Raw genomic sequence first — 16,102 nt, 5'->3', positions numbered from 1 at the left:
CTTTGGGACTGTGTCAAAGCCTTCCTGATGCCCATGACTTCACCCCATCTGTATTCTAGTTACTTCCTCAAACAATCAGACTAGTTAGACACAGCCACCCCTGTATGATGCAGCCAGATTGTCCTGCATTAAATCGTGACTTCCCAGGTGTTCCCATCTGGATCCCAGCTCTCCACTTTCTCTACCATGTCTCTGGGCCAGAGCCACATTTCTCTGCCCACAGCTGCCTGGTTTTGTGTGGAGTCCTTTCTTAAGCCCCAGAGGCTGAGTCAGCATTGTTTCCATTCTTCCCATCTTCCTCCAGAGATGCATGGAAGCCAACAGGAATCCCCAGGGCGGGTTCTCATGTCTTCCAGAAACATAGTCAACATCACAGTCCTCTTGCTATAGTTGTTTCTCTCTCTCTCTCTCTCTCTCTCTCTCTCTCTCTCTCTCTCTCTCCACATCCTCTGCTCTCTGGATGTCTCAGTTATTGTACATCTCTAACTATCTTTCTTGCCTCTAAAATGCACAAGTTCTATCTGTTTTTTAGAAAATTCAACCTGTTTCCCTCTTTGTACTAAGATTTTTTTTTTTCTCTTTCTGTTATTTGATAGGGCAAAGAGAAGTTGAGAGAGAAGGGGGAGACAGAGAAGGAAAGAGAGACACTTGCAGTTTTACAGCTTGTGAAACTTCTTCACTGCAGATGAGGACTGGTGGTTTTTAACCTGAGTCCATGCACATGGTAAAGTGTGGGCTCTTCTGGGTACATTATCACCCAGCCCCTGTACTAAGTCTTATTACAGATTTATTTTTTGAGCCCAGCCCTCACCACATAGAAAGAAGCTTTAGTACTGTGGTTTCTTTCACTCTTTCTCTGCCCTTATGTCTGTATAAAAAAAGAGAGATTTACTTATGAGAGAAAGAGAGATAAGTAGAGAAAGAAGGAACCATGGTACCACTCTGACAAATATCATGTCAGAGTTTAAACTCAGGATCACACTTGGGAGTCCCAGTGTTTTATCCATTGAGTCTCCTCCCAGGCTGCCATACTAAGCCATCAACTTCCAGCAAAATAACTATGTTGGATACAAAGCTATTTCTACATCCCTTTTATTACCTTATTCATACTGTTTTCCATACATGGCAGAGCTCGGGGATCTGGGAGACCTGTAGGTCTTGTTATCCATCGTTATCAGGAACCACGGGACTATGCCACATTCTCTTGGTTGTGCAGTGCTGAGTGTAGATGCACTTATTCTTCTGGTTCACAGCTCAGATGTATATTTCACACTTTCTGGAGGCACCCTTTACCTATGCTTTTTTCTAGATCTTGGTTGTCCTGCTTGATGAGCAGTTATTCTCTACATCCCAATTTTACATGTTCTTTTTTTTTTTTTTTGCCAGTAAAATGCTGGTACTTACCTCATAGAGCTGTTGTGAACATTAGATATGTTGACTTATTAAAGGATATCAAAACCCTCCCAGCGTTGTGTGGCCAGAATGAGCATTCTGTGAGTGGTGGTTGCTAGTGTTAGTCACCTCCTTCTCAGTTCTCAGGCACCTTGCTCTTCATGTTAGATTGTCACAGAATCTTCAACAGGTATATTTCAGTTTTCCCCCTCTCTTCTGTCTTTACTTTATTCATTGATTTGTCTTGGTTTCACTGGATCTCTTTTTAATTTTATTTCCCAAAAGGCTTGAAACCTTATTGTCCATATGCTTCTCCATCACCTCCTCTTCCCTACTTCAATTAATATGGAAGAAAAACCTGATCACACATCTTCCAACTTCAGGGCTTCACATCTAGGAATAGCTGCTGCTTGTTAATGTGGAATTGACATTCCCTTCTCCTCTGTATGTTCTTGAAGTGCCTTATTACTCATCTCTCTTATGTCATCACCTCTGCTCCAATTAATTTTCAGTGAACTCATTTCCTTTCATCAAAAGTTTGGAGAAAAAAATCAGTTTTATTCCCTTACCTTATCTCCTTTTCTCATCACAACTACAGCACAGGGAGTCCCCAGCCTTGTGCACTTTGTTGTCACCATGTGACTCACAGGACTACCAGTCCTAGGTGTTCATCTTCAAAGCCCTCAGATTTCCATTATGTCCAGTGCACATCTGCATGAATTGGCTTCTGGTTGTCTCTCTGACATGTGTCTCTTGTTCGGTCACCTTGGGAGCATGATGTAGCCAAAGGAGGAATTCTTTTGCCGTCAATGTATTTGATTAAGGAAACTCAAAGCACCACTAGTCTCCTTGGGATTTGCACTCTGGATTGGAGGATTCTGAAATCTAAATAAAACATCACTGTGAGGCCTGTAGACAACCCCACATGTCCACATGCCCATCTGGGATTGGTAGGAAAGTAGCAGTGAACATGATTTAGGTCAAGGTTTGGGAGAGATAATGCAAGCAGAGCACACTAATTAAGGAGCAGTGTGAGTGTACTAGCTATAGAGACCTTCTTAGAAGGCTCCTCTCCTCCTACTTCTCTTGGCAGCTAAGCTCTTGCTGATTTTAATGATCACATTTATAACACAGACCTCACATGCTTCCAAAACGATGGGAGGTCAAAGATGCTAGTGGAACATATGCAAAGTAGTCTAGTAAAAATTAATAATGAAAAAAGGGAACTAAGCCATGTTGAGGAGGAAGATTTGGACTTCTGGTCCCAGGAAAATTTCGACACCATGTCAACAATACATCGAGTAGAACACCCATGGGAAACTCTTGAGCCAACAGTGGATATGTGTAATGCAGTCTAACTGACCACTGTTAATCATCTCTTAGAAGGAAAAGTGATCTTTGAAATAGTGTTCACCCTTTTGCTATACATTTCCAGAGCTGGTTGAAGGCATTAAAAGTAGATTATGCCTTACTTCTATTCCTTGATAGTCTTCCCCAAGTTTTCTACCCTGAAAGTGATTATTTTTACAGATAGTATAGAAAAAAGAAAAAAATTAATAGCTGTCATATACTCAACTCTATTTCCATGCCTGTAATGTTCTAAGTGCTGCATATAGAGAAAAATGTGTTTATTTCTCACAGCAGTCCTACTCAGTGGGTAGTACCACTAGCCTCACTCTACAGATAAGAAAACTGAATCAGGGACTTAGCACAAAAGTGTAAGAGTACACAGTGTATTCTCAAAGCACTTGACCATTTTGGCATGCATTAGCAAGAGTCCTTGAGCCCAAGAGTTTTCAAATACTCTATCAATGTCTCTCAGAATATGTGTTATTGACTCCTCTCACCCTAGAGGACAGAAAAGATAAGTGCTACCTGCAGAGCTGCTAAGTAAGTGCTTACCATGTGTGTGGTTTCTTCTACTGCACCTTCACATTCTCCTTCATGCCCAACTACAATGCTTCTGTTGTATCCACTGTAAGATGCCCTCCAGACAACTCTCTTTCTTTTACTTGAGGTAAACCTGGTGCATCAATTCCCTTCAGTACTTTCCTTCCAAAGTTTTAGAAGCCTCTTCTCCTCCTCGGTGTATTTCTGAGACTTTTGGTCATTTGTTTTGTTCTTCTTTAAATTCACTGTAGTTTCTCTATAGCACTTGTTTGATAGACAAAGAGTAAGACATGTGCTCCTTGCCCCAGCCTGCTTTCTTAGTCTGTGTGTGGAACTCTGTAGGAGTTCAGTGGACAGATGCTCTCGGTGTTAGTTGAGCTTCATGTGAATCAGGTCTCCACAGTGTCTGTAGCTCCCCACAGGACCCCTGGGGTCTGGAAGTCCTCATGGACCAACACTTTTTAATGGAGTGAATGAAAGATAAAGAAGATGAGCCACAGGGAGTTCATAAGAGAATGGTATGGTTTGAAGCATTGGTAAAACTTGAACTTTGGTATCCTGAGTCTTCTTTTTCAGTGAGTGAAAGCCCTCAAGTGGTTATGAGCAGTTTTTAATGGGGGAAGGGGTGAGAGCTGTGTCTGGGGAGGGAGGAAGCCACATAATCCGTGTTGTGACTTATAAACTTCAATTATAAGCAGTATACTTGATTAGAATAGAAGATATCAGGACATTCGCACAGTAAAGTAATTTGTTGTTGTCACTGGGGCTTTACAGCTTTGAGCCCATTTTTTCAGACAGAAATAGAGTCAGAGTGAAATACTCCATAGCACTGAAGCTTACATTACATTAGAGACCAGACTCAAACCTAGGTCGTGTGCAAGATGAAGAAAGCACACTATCCAGGTGAGCTATCTTGTGAGCCCATAATACGTAGTTTTTAGGGAAAGGTATAGCATAATAATTATGCAAAGAGGCTCCAGATTCAATCCTCCTACACCACTATACCTCAGAACTGAGCCATACTCTGGTTAAAAAAAAAAGACGAAGAAAGAAAGAAAAAATGTAGTTTTTGTCTGGCTTACAGCCAAAAGAAAACTACAAAGATCATTGAGAGTATTAACACCTACGACAAGTAAACATGAAGTTGAATCCTGATTGCTTAAGCTATAGAAAGGGGAGAAAATGACCTGGATTTTTTGATAAATATATCTTAGTAGAGTGTTATTAGCTATCCAGAAAGATGGCATTATGACTTTTGTAACAATGTGAGTGGAACTTGAAATAAAGTGAAATCCCTCAAGAAGTAAAAGACAATTACCAAGTGGTTTTATTCACACAAAGAATATAAATAACTAAAGCAAAGGAACTGGAACAACACAAGAAATTAGCTCTTAGACTCTGAAAAATATGGTAGTTATCAGAGGGAAAAGGAAGAAGAGTAACAGGAATAGAATAACATTAGAAGGTAGGGTGCAGTGAAATGTAAATGTGTATACCCTCTCAAAATGTTGTAGTATTGTAAAATCATGATAAGTCAGTGAAACTGGATTTAAAGAAAAGAGACAGGACTGGCTGGGGAGGTGGCTCAGCAGTAAAGTTGAGGACTTGCATGTCTGAGACTCTGAGTTTCATTCTTGACACTGCATAAGGCTGAGTTGAGCAGAGCAACACTCCAGTCTCTCTTTCTCCCTCTCCCTGTCTTTCTCCCTCTCCTTCTCCCTCTACCTCCCCCCCCTTCCTCTCGTATTATATAGAAAAGTAAATTTTATAAGGGAAAAGGGTATGGCATTAAGGAAAATCTAGGATAATGAAGGTGGTGGTGGTGGTCAACAGTCAACGTTTATCCCAACCTTTAGGGTGTCACGGACACTCATCTAAATATTAACTTAAGCTAGTCCTCACTCCAACTGTATGAGATGGTCTCAGACATCAGTTCTATTTTACAGAAGAGAAAGCCACGAAGCACAGGGAAGGTTTAAGATTATGAAGTCCTGGCACAGAATCCATTTCTTTTCTTATTTTTTAAAGTTTTTATTTGTTTGTTTTTTAATTTATTTTCATCTCTGTGGCTTTGCCACTAAAAGCTTGGCTGACTTTTTTTCAGATAGAGAGAGAGAATTCACAGCACTAATGTTTCCATTAATATGGTGGGAGCCAGGCTTAAACAGGAGTGTGCATATGACAAATCAGCACACTATCCTCTACTGCTATTTTTTAAAGATTTATTTATTTATTAATGAGAGAACAAGAAGAGAAGAGAGAGAGAGAGAAAGAGAAAAAGAACTCAAACCACAGCATCACTCTTAATACATGTGATGCCAGGGAGGGTGAACTTAGGACATAATGCTTGAGAGCCCAAAGTCTTAGTCACTGCATCACATGTCTATTTGTCAACTGCAGTGGTATCCTTCCTCACAAATAGGTGTTAGATGAGCAGAATTAATTTTCACTGCCACTGAAGAAAAGAGAAAAACTGAACTGAGCATCTAGGCATTGGTGTCAAGAACGCCTCAGTGAGTGACCTGGCCTTGGTCCCTCCACACCCCTAGACTGCTCTGTGCGACTGGGATTTGGGGGTGGAGTGGCACAGAGGCATGGAGAGACTTACCTAATCTCTGACTTGCCTGGGCAGTGTGAGTGGGGAAGGTCCCAAATGGCTTTAGGCAGGCACCAGAAAGGGGTGGGGGGATGAAAACCATGTTCAAGATAAATCAAGCCGTTCTTAAAAGTTAGAAAGGAGACTTAATTAGGACCAGCTCTCCCCATCCAAAACCACAAAAGTTAAAATGGGAAAATATTTCCAGAAATGCCCATTATGCGTTGTTAAAAAATATTGAGAGTAAAATATATGTTTTATTTTATACATGCCTCCAGCTAAAAATTATGCTTCTCTGAGAGACACACACACACACACACACACACACACACACACACACACACACACACACACACACACGATGGGAATGTGAACCCAGAGCTAGACAGAGCTAGAATCAAATTTAGGTTGCTTGCAAGCATTGCAGTTTTCTATCGGTCAGATCTTATTCAAGTTCCTCAAAGGAGAAAGGGGGTGGGGGAGGAGAGAATCAAAGCCTGAGGCTGGGAAAAGCTTTTCCTGACAGGCTGTGGTGAACCAACATTTGCTCCCACTCCATTAAAGGGCCTCCCCTTTGTCTCCCATCGGTGCCTGCAAGGGCACATCTTTCATCACTGTGTCTGCTGTCCTTCTCTGAACTCACTGAAGGGCCACACGTAATTAGAGCAGGTCAGCTGGTGGGGTGGGGGAGCCTGGAAAATAAGCCACAGCATGGTCCTGTTCACTGATGGCTGGTGTCAGCAAGATCATTAGCTAGCCCCATGTTTTGCAGACAACATCTGAAGATGATTCCTGCTAGGAGAAGCTCCTTCTCGACGTTCCAAATGATAGGATTGAAAAATAAAGGTATAGGGAAACATCTGGAACTTGTGTTGGTTTTTGAAAAATGAATAACCTCTTTGTGACAAGCCTACCTGGGAACATGTAACTTGTGCCTGGAGACACCGTTGCTTCATGAGTTCCCTAGTGGGTTACTTGTGGTGCTTCCTCTGACTTTTGGGGTTTGGTGAGATTTTCAGAGCTTTGTGGCTATGGCTGCCCCGGAGTCTACACATGTACCCCAAATTGAAATTGAGAGTTGTTTATTTGTTGCTCTCAGCCTTCCTCCCCTGGCAGAGTAGCAGTTCCATGTTTATACTTTAGAGGCACTGAGTTAGCAATGAGTGCAACATGCAGACTTACTGTACCACTGCACCCCTACCTCATCCCAAACCTAGCCTTATCTACCTCTGCTTTGCACAGACCTCCAAATGTGTCCTCAGCCTGATGAACACAAGGTACCCAGCTGACACAGATGCCAGAGAAGAACTCACCCCAATTTCTTTGTCTCCTTCTAGTTAAGAAATGCCATGGTGAATCGGAAGACCGGAAAGTTTTCCATGGAAGTGAAGAAGACAGTGGACAAAGGGGTACATTTTTTCTAAAACATTCATGCCACTTAATTTAAAACAACCCACTGTGAAAAATTAGCTTTGAAAGCTCTATCTGGAATAAATCTCTTTTGCTGAGCTCATTTTTTCTCTTGTCTTCACTTATCTCAAGCAAGATTCATGTAGTACTGTTAACCTGATCATAGTATGTCTATTTATTTCTATTTCCTTCTGGAACTTTAACCTAGCTTACTAACCTTGTCTTCTTCTTCTTCCTTTTTTTTTTTTCTCTACAATTTTTTTTTCAATCTAGAAACGGGTTTTGGTGATGACAAATGACTACTATTATACAGACATCAAGGGTACTCCTTTCAGGTAGAGCTGATCATAATACATGGACATTCCATCCGACCATCAGTTGTGTTTGTACCAAAATTCCTGCTGATGCACACTCTCAGAGCCCATCATCTGAAGATAACCAAACACCCTGCCGAAAGGCTGGAAAGAGTGAGGAAGGGGCTTTTCCCAGGCTGCTTTTGTGTTTGTGTTTTTCAGAAGGGGGAAGATGGTTCAGGCTCACCTAGGAGAATTCACTCAGTGTGTCATGGCTTTGCATTTCATGATCAAGAAAATCCAGGAAGGGTGGGGAGACAAGTTCAGAGGGTTACTAAGGTTCTTCACCATCTAATGAGCAGCAGCAGCCTACTGTGTTCCATTTCACCCTTGATTTCTATGACCAAATAATAAGTAAATTAATAAGAGAAAGAAATCCTTTAGATTTGGAGGTTGCATATCCATCACTTCCTGTTGTGCTGCTGTTTTGATTCTATAACTTGTCCTGTGCTTGTCTACCTTTGAATCCTGTTATTTCTCTTTGTGATAGTCCTGAAAAGAAAAATGACTTTGTCCCACTGCCTGCTTTCAGATAACCTATGTCACCTTCTCAAGTCCTCCACTGTTATTAGCTTGGTGCTGTGATGGTCTTCACAAATGTCATTTCACAGGATATGGAGGCTAGTTCCTGTTTATGAGCTTGGGCCTCTCAATGCTATAGACAGAAAGGGAAAATAATCTGAGAAGCAGAATATGGCATTGTTGTCATATACCTGCCAGGGGACCTGGGGACGGGATTGGTATGGGGGTTTCTATCTGGAACCAGAGCAATAGTTAACCTACTGAGTGGATTTGCCAATGGAGCAGACTATATTTTCAAGACATATTCTCTTACTGCAGGTAAAACCAGAAATTGAGGCAATGGAAGTGTGAGAATTCTGTTAGACCAAGGAAGAAGTTGTGCAAGGCTGCACACAATTCTGTAACGTGACTACCCTCCATTGGTGATAGAAGTTTTCACTTGCACCCTTGGCAAAGGGGTCTCCCTAGGTGGCAGAGGAGAACAAGGCTTGCTGGGAGGGCAAGCAGTTTGCCACATGTCCTTAGAATCACAGGAGAGCAGCCCATGGCAGCTCTCACCTCTAGTCAGAAATTACTCTGAAGCAACTGAATGAACCTAAGGAAGCCTGGCCCCAACTGTAATCGGTGAGGTTTTCAATAAAGATAAAAGGATGGGGAGAGTTGGTTTCAGACCAAGAAATGGAAATGTGGCAATGTAAAGAGTTAGCCAGCACGTCTATTTCTGGTCCATGCCTTGGATCTCAAGGTGTGCTCTGTTTCTCTGCACAGTTTAGGTGTGGCGCTCTCCAGAGGCCATGGGAAATATTTCTTCCGAGGGAACGTGACCATTGAAGAAGGTAAGAAGCTGCCTTGGTCTGTCCTATCCTTTGGTGAGGGAAGAAGGCCCAGGAAGCCACCGCAGGGTTAACTGAAGAGCTTGCACACATGCCCAACCTTCTAGCTTCCAAACTCTGGGTATTTGACTCAGCTCATTCCACTTGGGGTTACTTTGCTCACCTGGACTGTTTCTGTCCTTTTAAATTATTTTTTTTTCTATCACTGGTGCCTATACAGCTCCACCCTTCCAAGTAGCCATTTCTTTTTAATTTTCTTTCTTTTTGATAGAAGCTGAGAGACAGAGAGGAAGAGAGACAGAGACAGAGAGAAGGGGAGGAACACTGCTCTATTGTTCTTGAAGCTTCACTCCCTGCAGGTGGGAACAGGGTTTTAAACTCAGGTAACATGTGAGCTGTACTAGATATACTCATACCCAACCCCTAAATTGTTTCAGATTGTTGGGAATTCCTAGTGGTGCCTTTCCTTACAGTTTTTTTTTTTTTTTAATATTTTGTTTATAACGAGACAGATACACAGAGAAAGACACAGAAAAAGACCAGAGCACTGCTCAGTTCTGGTTTATAGTGATGCTGGGGATTAAACCTGGAACTTCAGAACCTCAGATGTGGAAGTTGTTTGCATAACCATTATGCTGTCTTCTCCACCCTCCTTAAAATTTTATTTACTTATATTCTACTTAATCCTCAAAGTACTAGGAATTGTGAGCCAACTACATATTCCTCATACATAAAAATCAGTATCAGGAAAAAACGTACAAAGTAGTATATGATTTACACCCTCTTGGGAATAAGTGACAACACAGATATGTAAGCCTGGGTTTTCTACATATTTGAGTCATAGACTTCACTTACATTTCATGGCAACTCTCAAAGGGAATTGTGCTCATTTAAGTAATTGACCTTGGCCAGAGGAGTAAGTAGCACTTTGCAGTTCCCAGATCCCCTATCTTCATAGCACATCAGGGCACTATAAACTCCCAAGCAAATGGGTGCAGTTACTAAAGCTCCTTAAACTTTAAATTGTAGTCACAGAGGGCTGTGAGTAGCTCACCCTCTAAAGAAGTAGCTCACATAGTGGGACACATATGTCTTACCTACCATGTTCAAGAAACTAGATTCAAGTCCCAGGCAACCATACTGCAGCATATGACAGGGGTGTGGAGTGGGACTTCGCAAGAATGGAGCAGTGCTATGGTGTCACTTCTCTTTCTGTCTGTCTTGTACCCTCTAAAAAAAAAAAGAAAAGAAAAGGATGCATGAGGAAGAATGGAATCCTATTGGGGGGGCCACTCAGGGATAGTTAAAACTGGTGGTAAAGCAAACAAGGAAAACAAAACCCTATGCCACACCCATCCTATCTTTCTAGTGGGTTGTTTTTTCCTCTTCCCCAATGCAGTAGCTTAGAGCAATGGTTTTACCACAAGCCCTGAGCATGGGGCAGATTTAGCATCTGAGTTCAGGCTTCTCTCTGAAAGACCTTGAATCCTTGAAAGACCTCTTGCACAATCTGGGAACTAGACTTTTTGTCTCCTCATAGGAAGAGAGGGACCAGGCCAGGACTTTTTCCTTGATGTTCCCAGGGAGTATGGCCAAGAGCAGGAAAGTTAATTACAAACAGATTTTTAGTTGGTCCAAGTTGGTTACAAGAAGGCAGCTACCTTTCAGAATGTTTCAAGGTCCACTTTGATAACATGGCTTGGGGTGAAGAATGAGGTCAGTGGTCCCTGAGCAGTCAAGTTCCATAGACAGGCTTCTGGTTTAGTAGGAGTCTCCTTGTGTAGTTTCACAGGTGTTAGTTTTTGTCTCCCAAGTGGATGAGAACTTAGGGGGTAGGAAGGAGAGTAGAAGACTGGTCCCACTGGGAAGAGGTGATGCTGTGGTCTCTCTGGCCAGAGGAAATAGGCAAGAACTGGGCAGGATGTGGTCTCAGAAATAATTAAAGTGGGGGAGGGGACTAGGTAGTGGTGCATCCAGTTGAGTGTACATGTTACAGTGGAAAAGAACCCAGGTTCAAATCCCCAGTCCCACCAGCAGAAGGAAAGCGTCAGGAGCAGTGAAGCAGGACTGCAAGTGTCTCTCTTCTTTTCTCCCACTCTAACTCCCCCTCCCTCTCAATTTCTCTTTTCTTTGTCCATTTTTTAAAAAATATCTTTATGAAAGCGAGAACCAGAGCATTCACTTCTCTGGCATATGTGGTGTTGTGGATCAAACCCATGGCCTCATGCATGCAAGTCTTATGCTCTATTGCTGAATTTCTCCCCAGCTGCCATCTTTTAACGTCTAGACCTTTAGGGCTCTTGGGGCCATGTGTGACTTGATGAAATTGTCGCCCTGATTTAATGAAACTAGAAAATTTATGACTAGGGCTGGAAAAATAGCTCATTTGGACTGTGCATGGTTTTGCTGTGCATGACCCAGGTTCACACTCTGTCCCTACTCAATGAAGAAAACTTTTGTACTGTGATCCCTTTCACTGTCTGTGTGTTTCGGCTTCTCTGACATTATTTAGAAAAGAAAGGAAGGAAGAAGGGATAGAGAGAAAGAGGGAGGGAGAGAGTGAAATTTTATGCCTAAACTACCCAAAGTCAAACTCATAGTCAGAATAGTAGGATTATATAGATTGTCTCTCATATGTTCACTTCCTTCATCCATCCTCAATACAAGTCTCTCCCCCCAGTCTTTCCCTCCCTCCTTTCCTCTTTCTCATATGCAGAGTGGCTTTGCATTGTCTCTAATCATCTATGTAGTCAGTGTCTTCATCCTGTATGTTCCACAGCTGTTCATCTGAGAGGTCAGAGACTTTCAAAGCTAACTGTAACCACCAGGCAACAAATTAGGCAGAATCCTCAGCAAGGGGGCGTGTGTCTGGTTATCCACACAAATTAGGTCAGCTCTTCCTCTCTCTGTGGGTCCTCTGTAAATAAGGCTTACTCTCTTGCCAATTCTACTGAGGAATAGAGCCAGAGAAAGCTCTCCCTCTTTGTCTAACTAGTAGAGGCCATAGCATCATGACATGATTCTACTTCTGCTCTGTTCTTGGAGTGAGGAGGTTTGACCTGTATGATCCTCCACAGAAAGTTACTCTGCAGAATTGTTCCCTAGAAGTGTCAGGTATTACTTTTCTCCATACAGAAGGAGTCACTTTTGAGGTTGAAGATGTGGGCTGTCATTCTACCTGCTAATATTATTTATCTTCAGAATCTTCTTGATACTTTATTTTGACTCACATGACACTCAGTAGTTCTTCAATAAATTAGAGCTTACATAATTATTGTCATCAGCTTTAACAATAATCAATAGGTGTGATTTTGTCAATGAGCCAAGTTGGGTGATATAATAGAGAACTATTGGGTTTTCTTGGTGCCTTAGCATATCAGAGAGGAAGCAACCAAAATGAATTTCCATTCTGTGTCTCATCTGTGTGTTCTATTGAGACAGTCAGAGGAAGTTATGTGAATAAAGGCTGAGGAAAACTAAAACTCAGAGGAAAAACATCATAGACATGACTAACCTAATAATCCAAGAATGTAAGATAAAGGATTTTTTAAGTGAATCCTTCTGAAAAATCTCTCTTCACTCATTATCTGCATGGTTCTCTCTCTCTTTCTCTCTCTCTCTCATTTTATCAGGGCCAGGTAGTGGTGCACCTAGCAGTGAACAAGGTACCAGGTTCAAGGATATGGGTTCAAGCTCCTGGTCCTCTTCTGCAGGGAGGAAGCTCCACAAGCTATGAAACAGTGCTGCAGGTCTCTCTCTCTCTCTCTCTCTTTCTCTCTCTTTCACACACACACACACGCACACACACACACGTGCACACACGCACATCTCTCTTCCTTCCCTCTCAATTTATCTCTGTCTCTATCAAAATTAAATAAATATTTTTTAAAAAACTCACTTTCTCAGTGAAGCCTTCTCTTGCCACTTAAATAGATTTAAAAATCTTTGTCAATCCTTCTTGTCTCCTGGTATTTCCTATATTTGTTATAGTCTCTCTATTCCCTCATAGTTCTCATTTCTAACTGTTATGTTATGCACTTCAATTTAATTTACATGTCTCTTTTCTGCCACTAGAGAGTAAATGCTATAAAGGCAGTGATTTTTTGCTATATTCTCTGTATTTGGGGCAGTGCCTTTCATAAAGCAGATGCTTAGTAAATTTATGGATGGAAGGAAGAGAAGACAGGGATGAAGATGGTAACTAAAGAGGAGGAGGGGAAGATGGAAACAAAGGAATGAGGGAGGGAAGTATGGAGGAAGATGAGAGAAAGGGAAAAGGAATGCATAGAAAAAAGGGAGAAAAAATGGATAGGTAGATATATGGATGACCCTGGGGAATAAGCACTATACCATTTAGATGTCTCATGGTTAGACATTATTAGCTCCACTTTGTGGCTGATCTAACTCAAAGCATGGAAGTGATGGTCTCAAGACATTCAACATGTAGGTGTTGGAATAAAGATATGGCCAGTTGGGCCATAGATGATGATGTTCTAATTTATTCTCAATTTACAATAAAGCCAAGCATTGTTACTATGTGGTAGTCCTAGTATCTTGCTATTTATTTTGTGTGTTCATAGTTGAGGTGGAAACTGGAATCCTGTTGTAGGAAGGTGGTGTTGGTCATCTGGGAAACTCTGATGTCCTAAAACAAATTACAGGCATCAACATTCCTGATATTATTATTCATAAGTATATTTCTACTAATGTCCCACAAAAATGAAGCCGTTTGAAGACACAAGGAAAGTGAGTGATTTCACAGTTCTAGGGTAGTCTGGGCATGCTATAAAAACTCCCATTTCAAATCATGCCCCACTTCTCTCAGTTACCTTTGCAGACATTTTTACTTAGGGTCTTGTAATAACTAGCAATTTTTGCCATTCAGAAACATTTGAGTATTTGCAATCCCAAACTCTTCAACCTATTATCTCACCATCACCACCAACCATATCTGTTGTTTTCGATGGGTTATGTTGTTTTCGCCGGGCTGGCTTCATGGGCAGGTAACAGACGACCAGGGACTCATAGTTGAGCTGTAGGCAGTATCTCTTTATTCATGCAGGACGCAGCACAATCTAAGACGAGCTAAGCTAAACTCAAGGTAAAGTACTCTAAAACTCACACATATCTTGGAGTCTATTATTATTTCTATTTCTTATGTGAAAAAACTGTTTTAGAGAAGTCATTTGCTAACATCACACAGTAGTGCAGTGGCCTGGCCCTGTTTCCGACTTGGAGGACCCAAAGTCAGTATTTCTGCCATCTCACTAAGCCTCTCTTCCAAAACTTCCTGATACAGTATTTTTCTTCCAGGAGTTAAGACATTCCTGAGACGCTCAGATCACTGCTTTCTCACCCCACCCTATGACTCTGCTATACAATTTTGGAGCACACAGAGGAAGGAAGGACACCCCCTATGATCTTTTTGTGTCAGTGTCTTGCACAAATACTTATTCAGTACGTCTTCTCCTTCAACCTCCAGGTCTGCATGACTTGGAACATCCTGATGTGTCCTTGGCAGATGAATGGTAAGAACTTCATCAGTGTTGCCATTTGTTCTGCTCTCTTTGATTTCAAGTTGTCTGTATTTTCTTGCCTTGTCTTGGTTAAAAAGCAATGGCTGGGGGTGCTATAGCATTGACTGCTTTTGTTTTTGGGCCATATCATGTTCTTAGGTCCTACTGCAATACAGACCTGCACCCTGAGCACCGGCACCTGTCTCAACTAGATGCTATTAAGCTCTACCTCAAAGGCAAAGAACCCCTGCTCCAATGTGAGTGTGGATTTCAAAGAAATATTGTGTATGTATGTGGGGTGGGGAAGGGCAGGAACACACAGAAGCATTCGTGAGTTCCCTTTTCAGGGGCAGCTTTGCTTTTTCAGAGATAAGCAGCCAAGTATCTTCTTTCTATAGGAAGAGGAGAATGAATTAATAAATTGAGGTTAGTCAAAATCATGCAGAATTGGCTGTCGCCCTTTAGCCATTTGCCTTGGATTCATGCCCTTTCTAAATTGTTTAGTAAGACACCTCTAGGTAATGGAAATGTCTCATCTGGGAAGGACTTGTGAATAAATATCTACTCATTCAACTCCCCAATTTGACAAATGAGAAACAAGAACTGGAATCAGACTTGTCTCACCCCAGGCCATGATCTAAGTCACCTGGCTCTCTAGACTATCTCCTCTATGACTTGTGGCTTCCTTCTTCCAATGGCCTGTGAAGGAGCTCAGTGGCTGGAACATGAGCCAGGACCCAGGGCTGGTGCACGGCGGAATAAGGGAGGACACTGAGCAGGCACTGTGCTCCCACACCTCAGTTCCAGAAGCTAAAGTTTGGGAAGGGGAATGAATACTCACCAATAATGAGCAGTATACCCTTTTCCTCAGCCCCCAACAGGTAGATATTATTCAGTGACATGAAACATTCCAGACTGATGTTATCTCATGGAATAACCACCTTAGACAGCCCTGTGAGAGGAATAAGGAAGTTAGCCTTCCCCCAAACACCATCTTCATAGAATATGTGTTCTTTGAAGAAACTGATCTGGTAGAGAAAGAATCAGATGGACAGCACAGAACCCAGTTTCCAATTTTCTCTGACTTTTTGATGACACATTAAAAAAAGCAAAAATGAAAACAACAGGAACAAGTGTTCAGATTTTATCAACCAGTGGCCTAAAATCTTCACATTTCACTGTATCTGCTTCAAGTACTTTGAAAGGAAAAAAAAATTACAGATACTGTTGAAGGCCAAGTACCTCTGCCAGTCTCATTTTCCTACCAGTGAAGCACCACCCCAGATTTTTTCAGCGTCCCTGGCACTTTATGGTATTACCACATACTAAGACAGCAGATACCATTATTTTTAGCATTTCACATATTAAAATTTATATAATATAGTATACATTGTATAGGGTATAAGATTATAGGGATTATCTTACAAATTGTGTCTTCACTTGTATGTTTGAGATTTGTGTCAGTGATGTAACTTTTTTTTTAGAGTCCTAGATGACATATTCAGGTAGAGTGAGACATGGAGGGAGGGGGGAAGTACCATAGCACTGAGGATTCCTTCATTGTGATGCAGGCTAGGCTCAAATCTGGTT

General features: G+C 41.7%; 1 protein-coding gene across 3 annotated transcripts in view; it reads left to right on the top strand.

Moving 5' to 3' along the window:
- CACNA2D3 (calcium voltage-gated channel auxiliary subunit alpha2delta 3) overlaps positions 1–16,102 on the top strand; it is a 1,089,122-nt gene that overhangs the window by 866,713 nt on the left and 206,307 nt on the right. For all 3 annotated transcript variants that reach the window (XM_060203105.1, XM_060203104.1, XM_060203106.1), the window contains exons 19-23: positions 7,216–7,287; positions 7,562–7,623; positions 8,932–8,999; positions 14,479–14,524; positions 14,672–14,769. In XM_060203105.1, coding sequence (XP_060059088.1) covers positions 7,216–7,287; positions 7,562–7,623; positions 8,932–8,999; positions 14,479–14,524; positions 14,672–14,769 — 346 coding nt within the window. The remainder of the gene's footprint in view (positions 1–7,215; positions 7,288–7,561; positions 7,624–8,931; positions 9,000–14,478; positions 14,525–14,671; positions 14,770–16,102) is intronic.

The sequence above is a fragment of the Erinaceus europaeus genome, chromosome 12, assembly GCF_950295315.1.
Source record: "Erinaceus europaeus chromosome 12, mEriEur2.1, whole genome shotgun sequence".
Taxonomy (NCBI): domain Eukaryota; kingdom Metazoa; phylum Chordata; class Mammalia; order Eulipotyphla; family Erinaceidae; genus Erinaceus; species Erinaceus europaeus.
The sequence above is the reverse complement of the archived record's forward strand: the minus strand, read 5'-3'. Positions and strand labels throughout refer to the sequence as shown.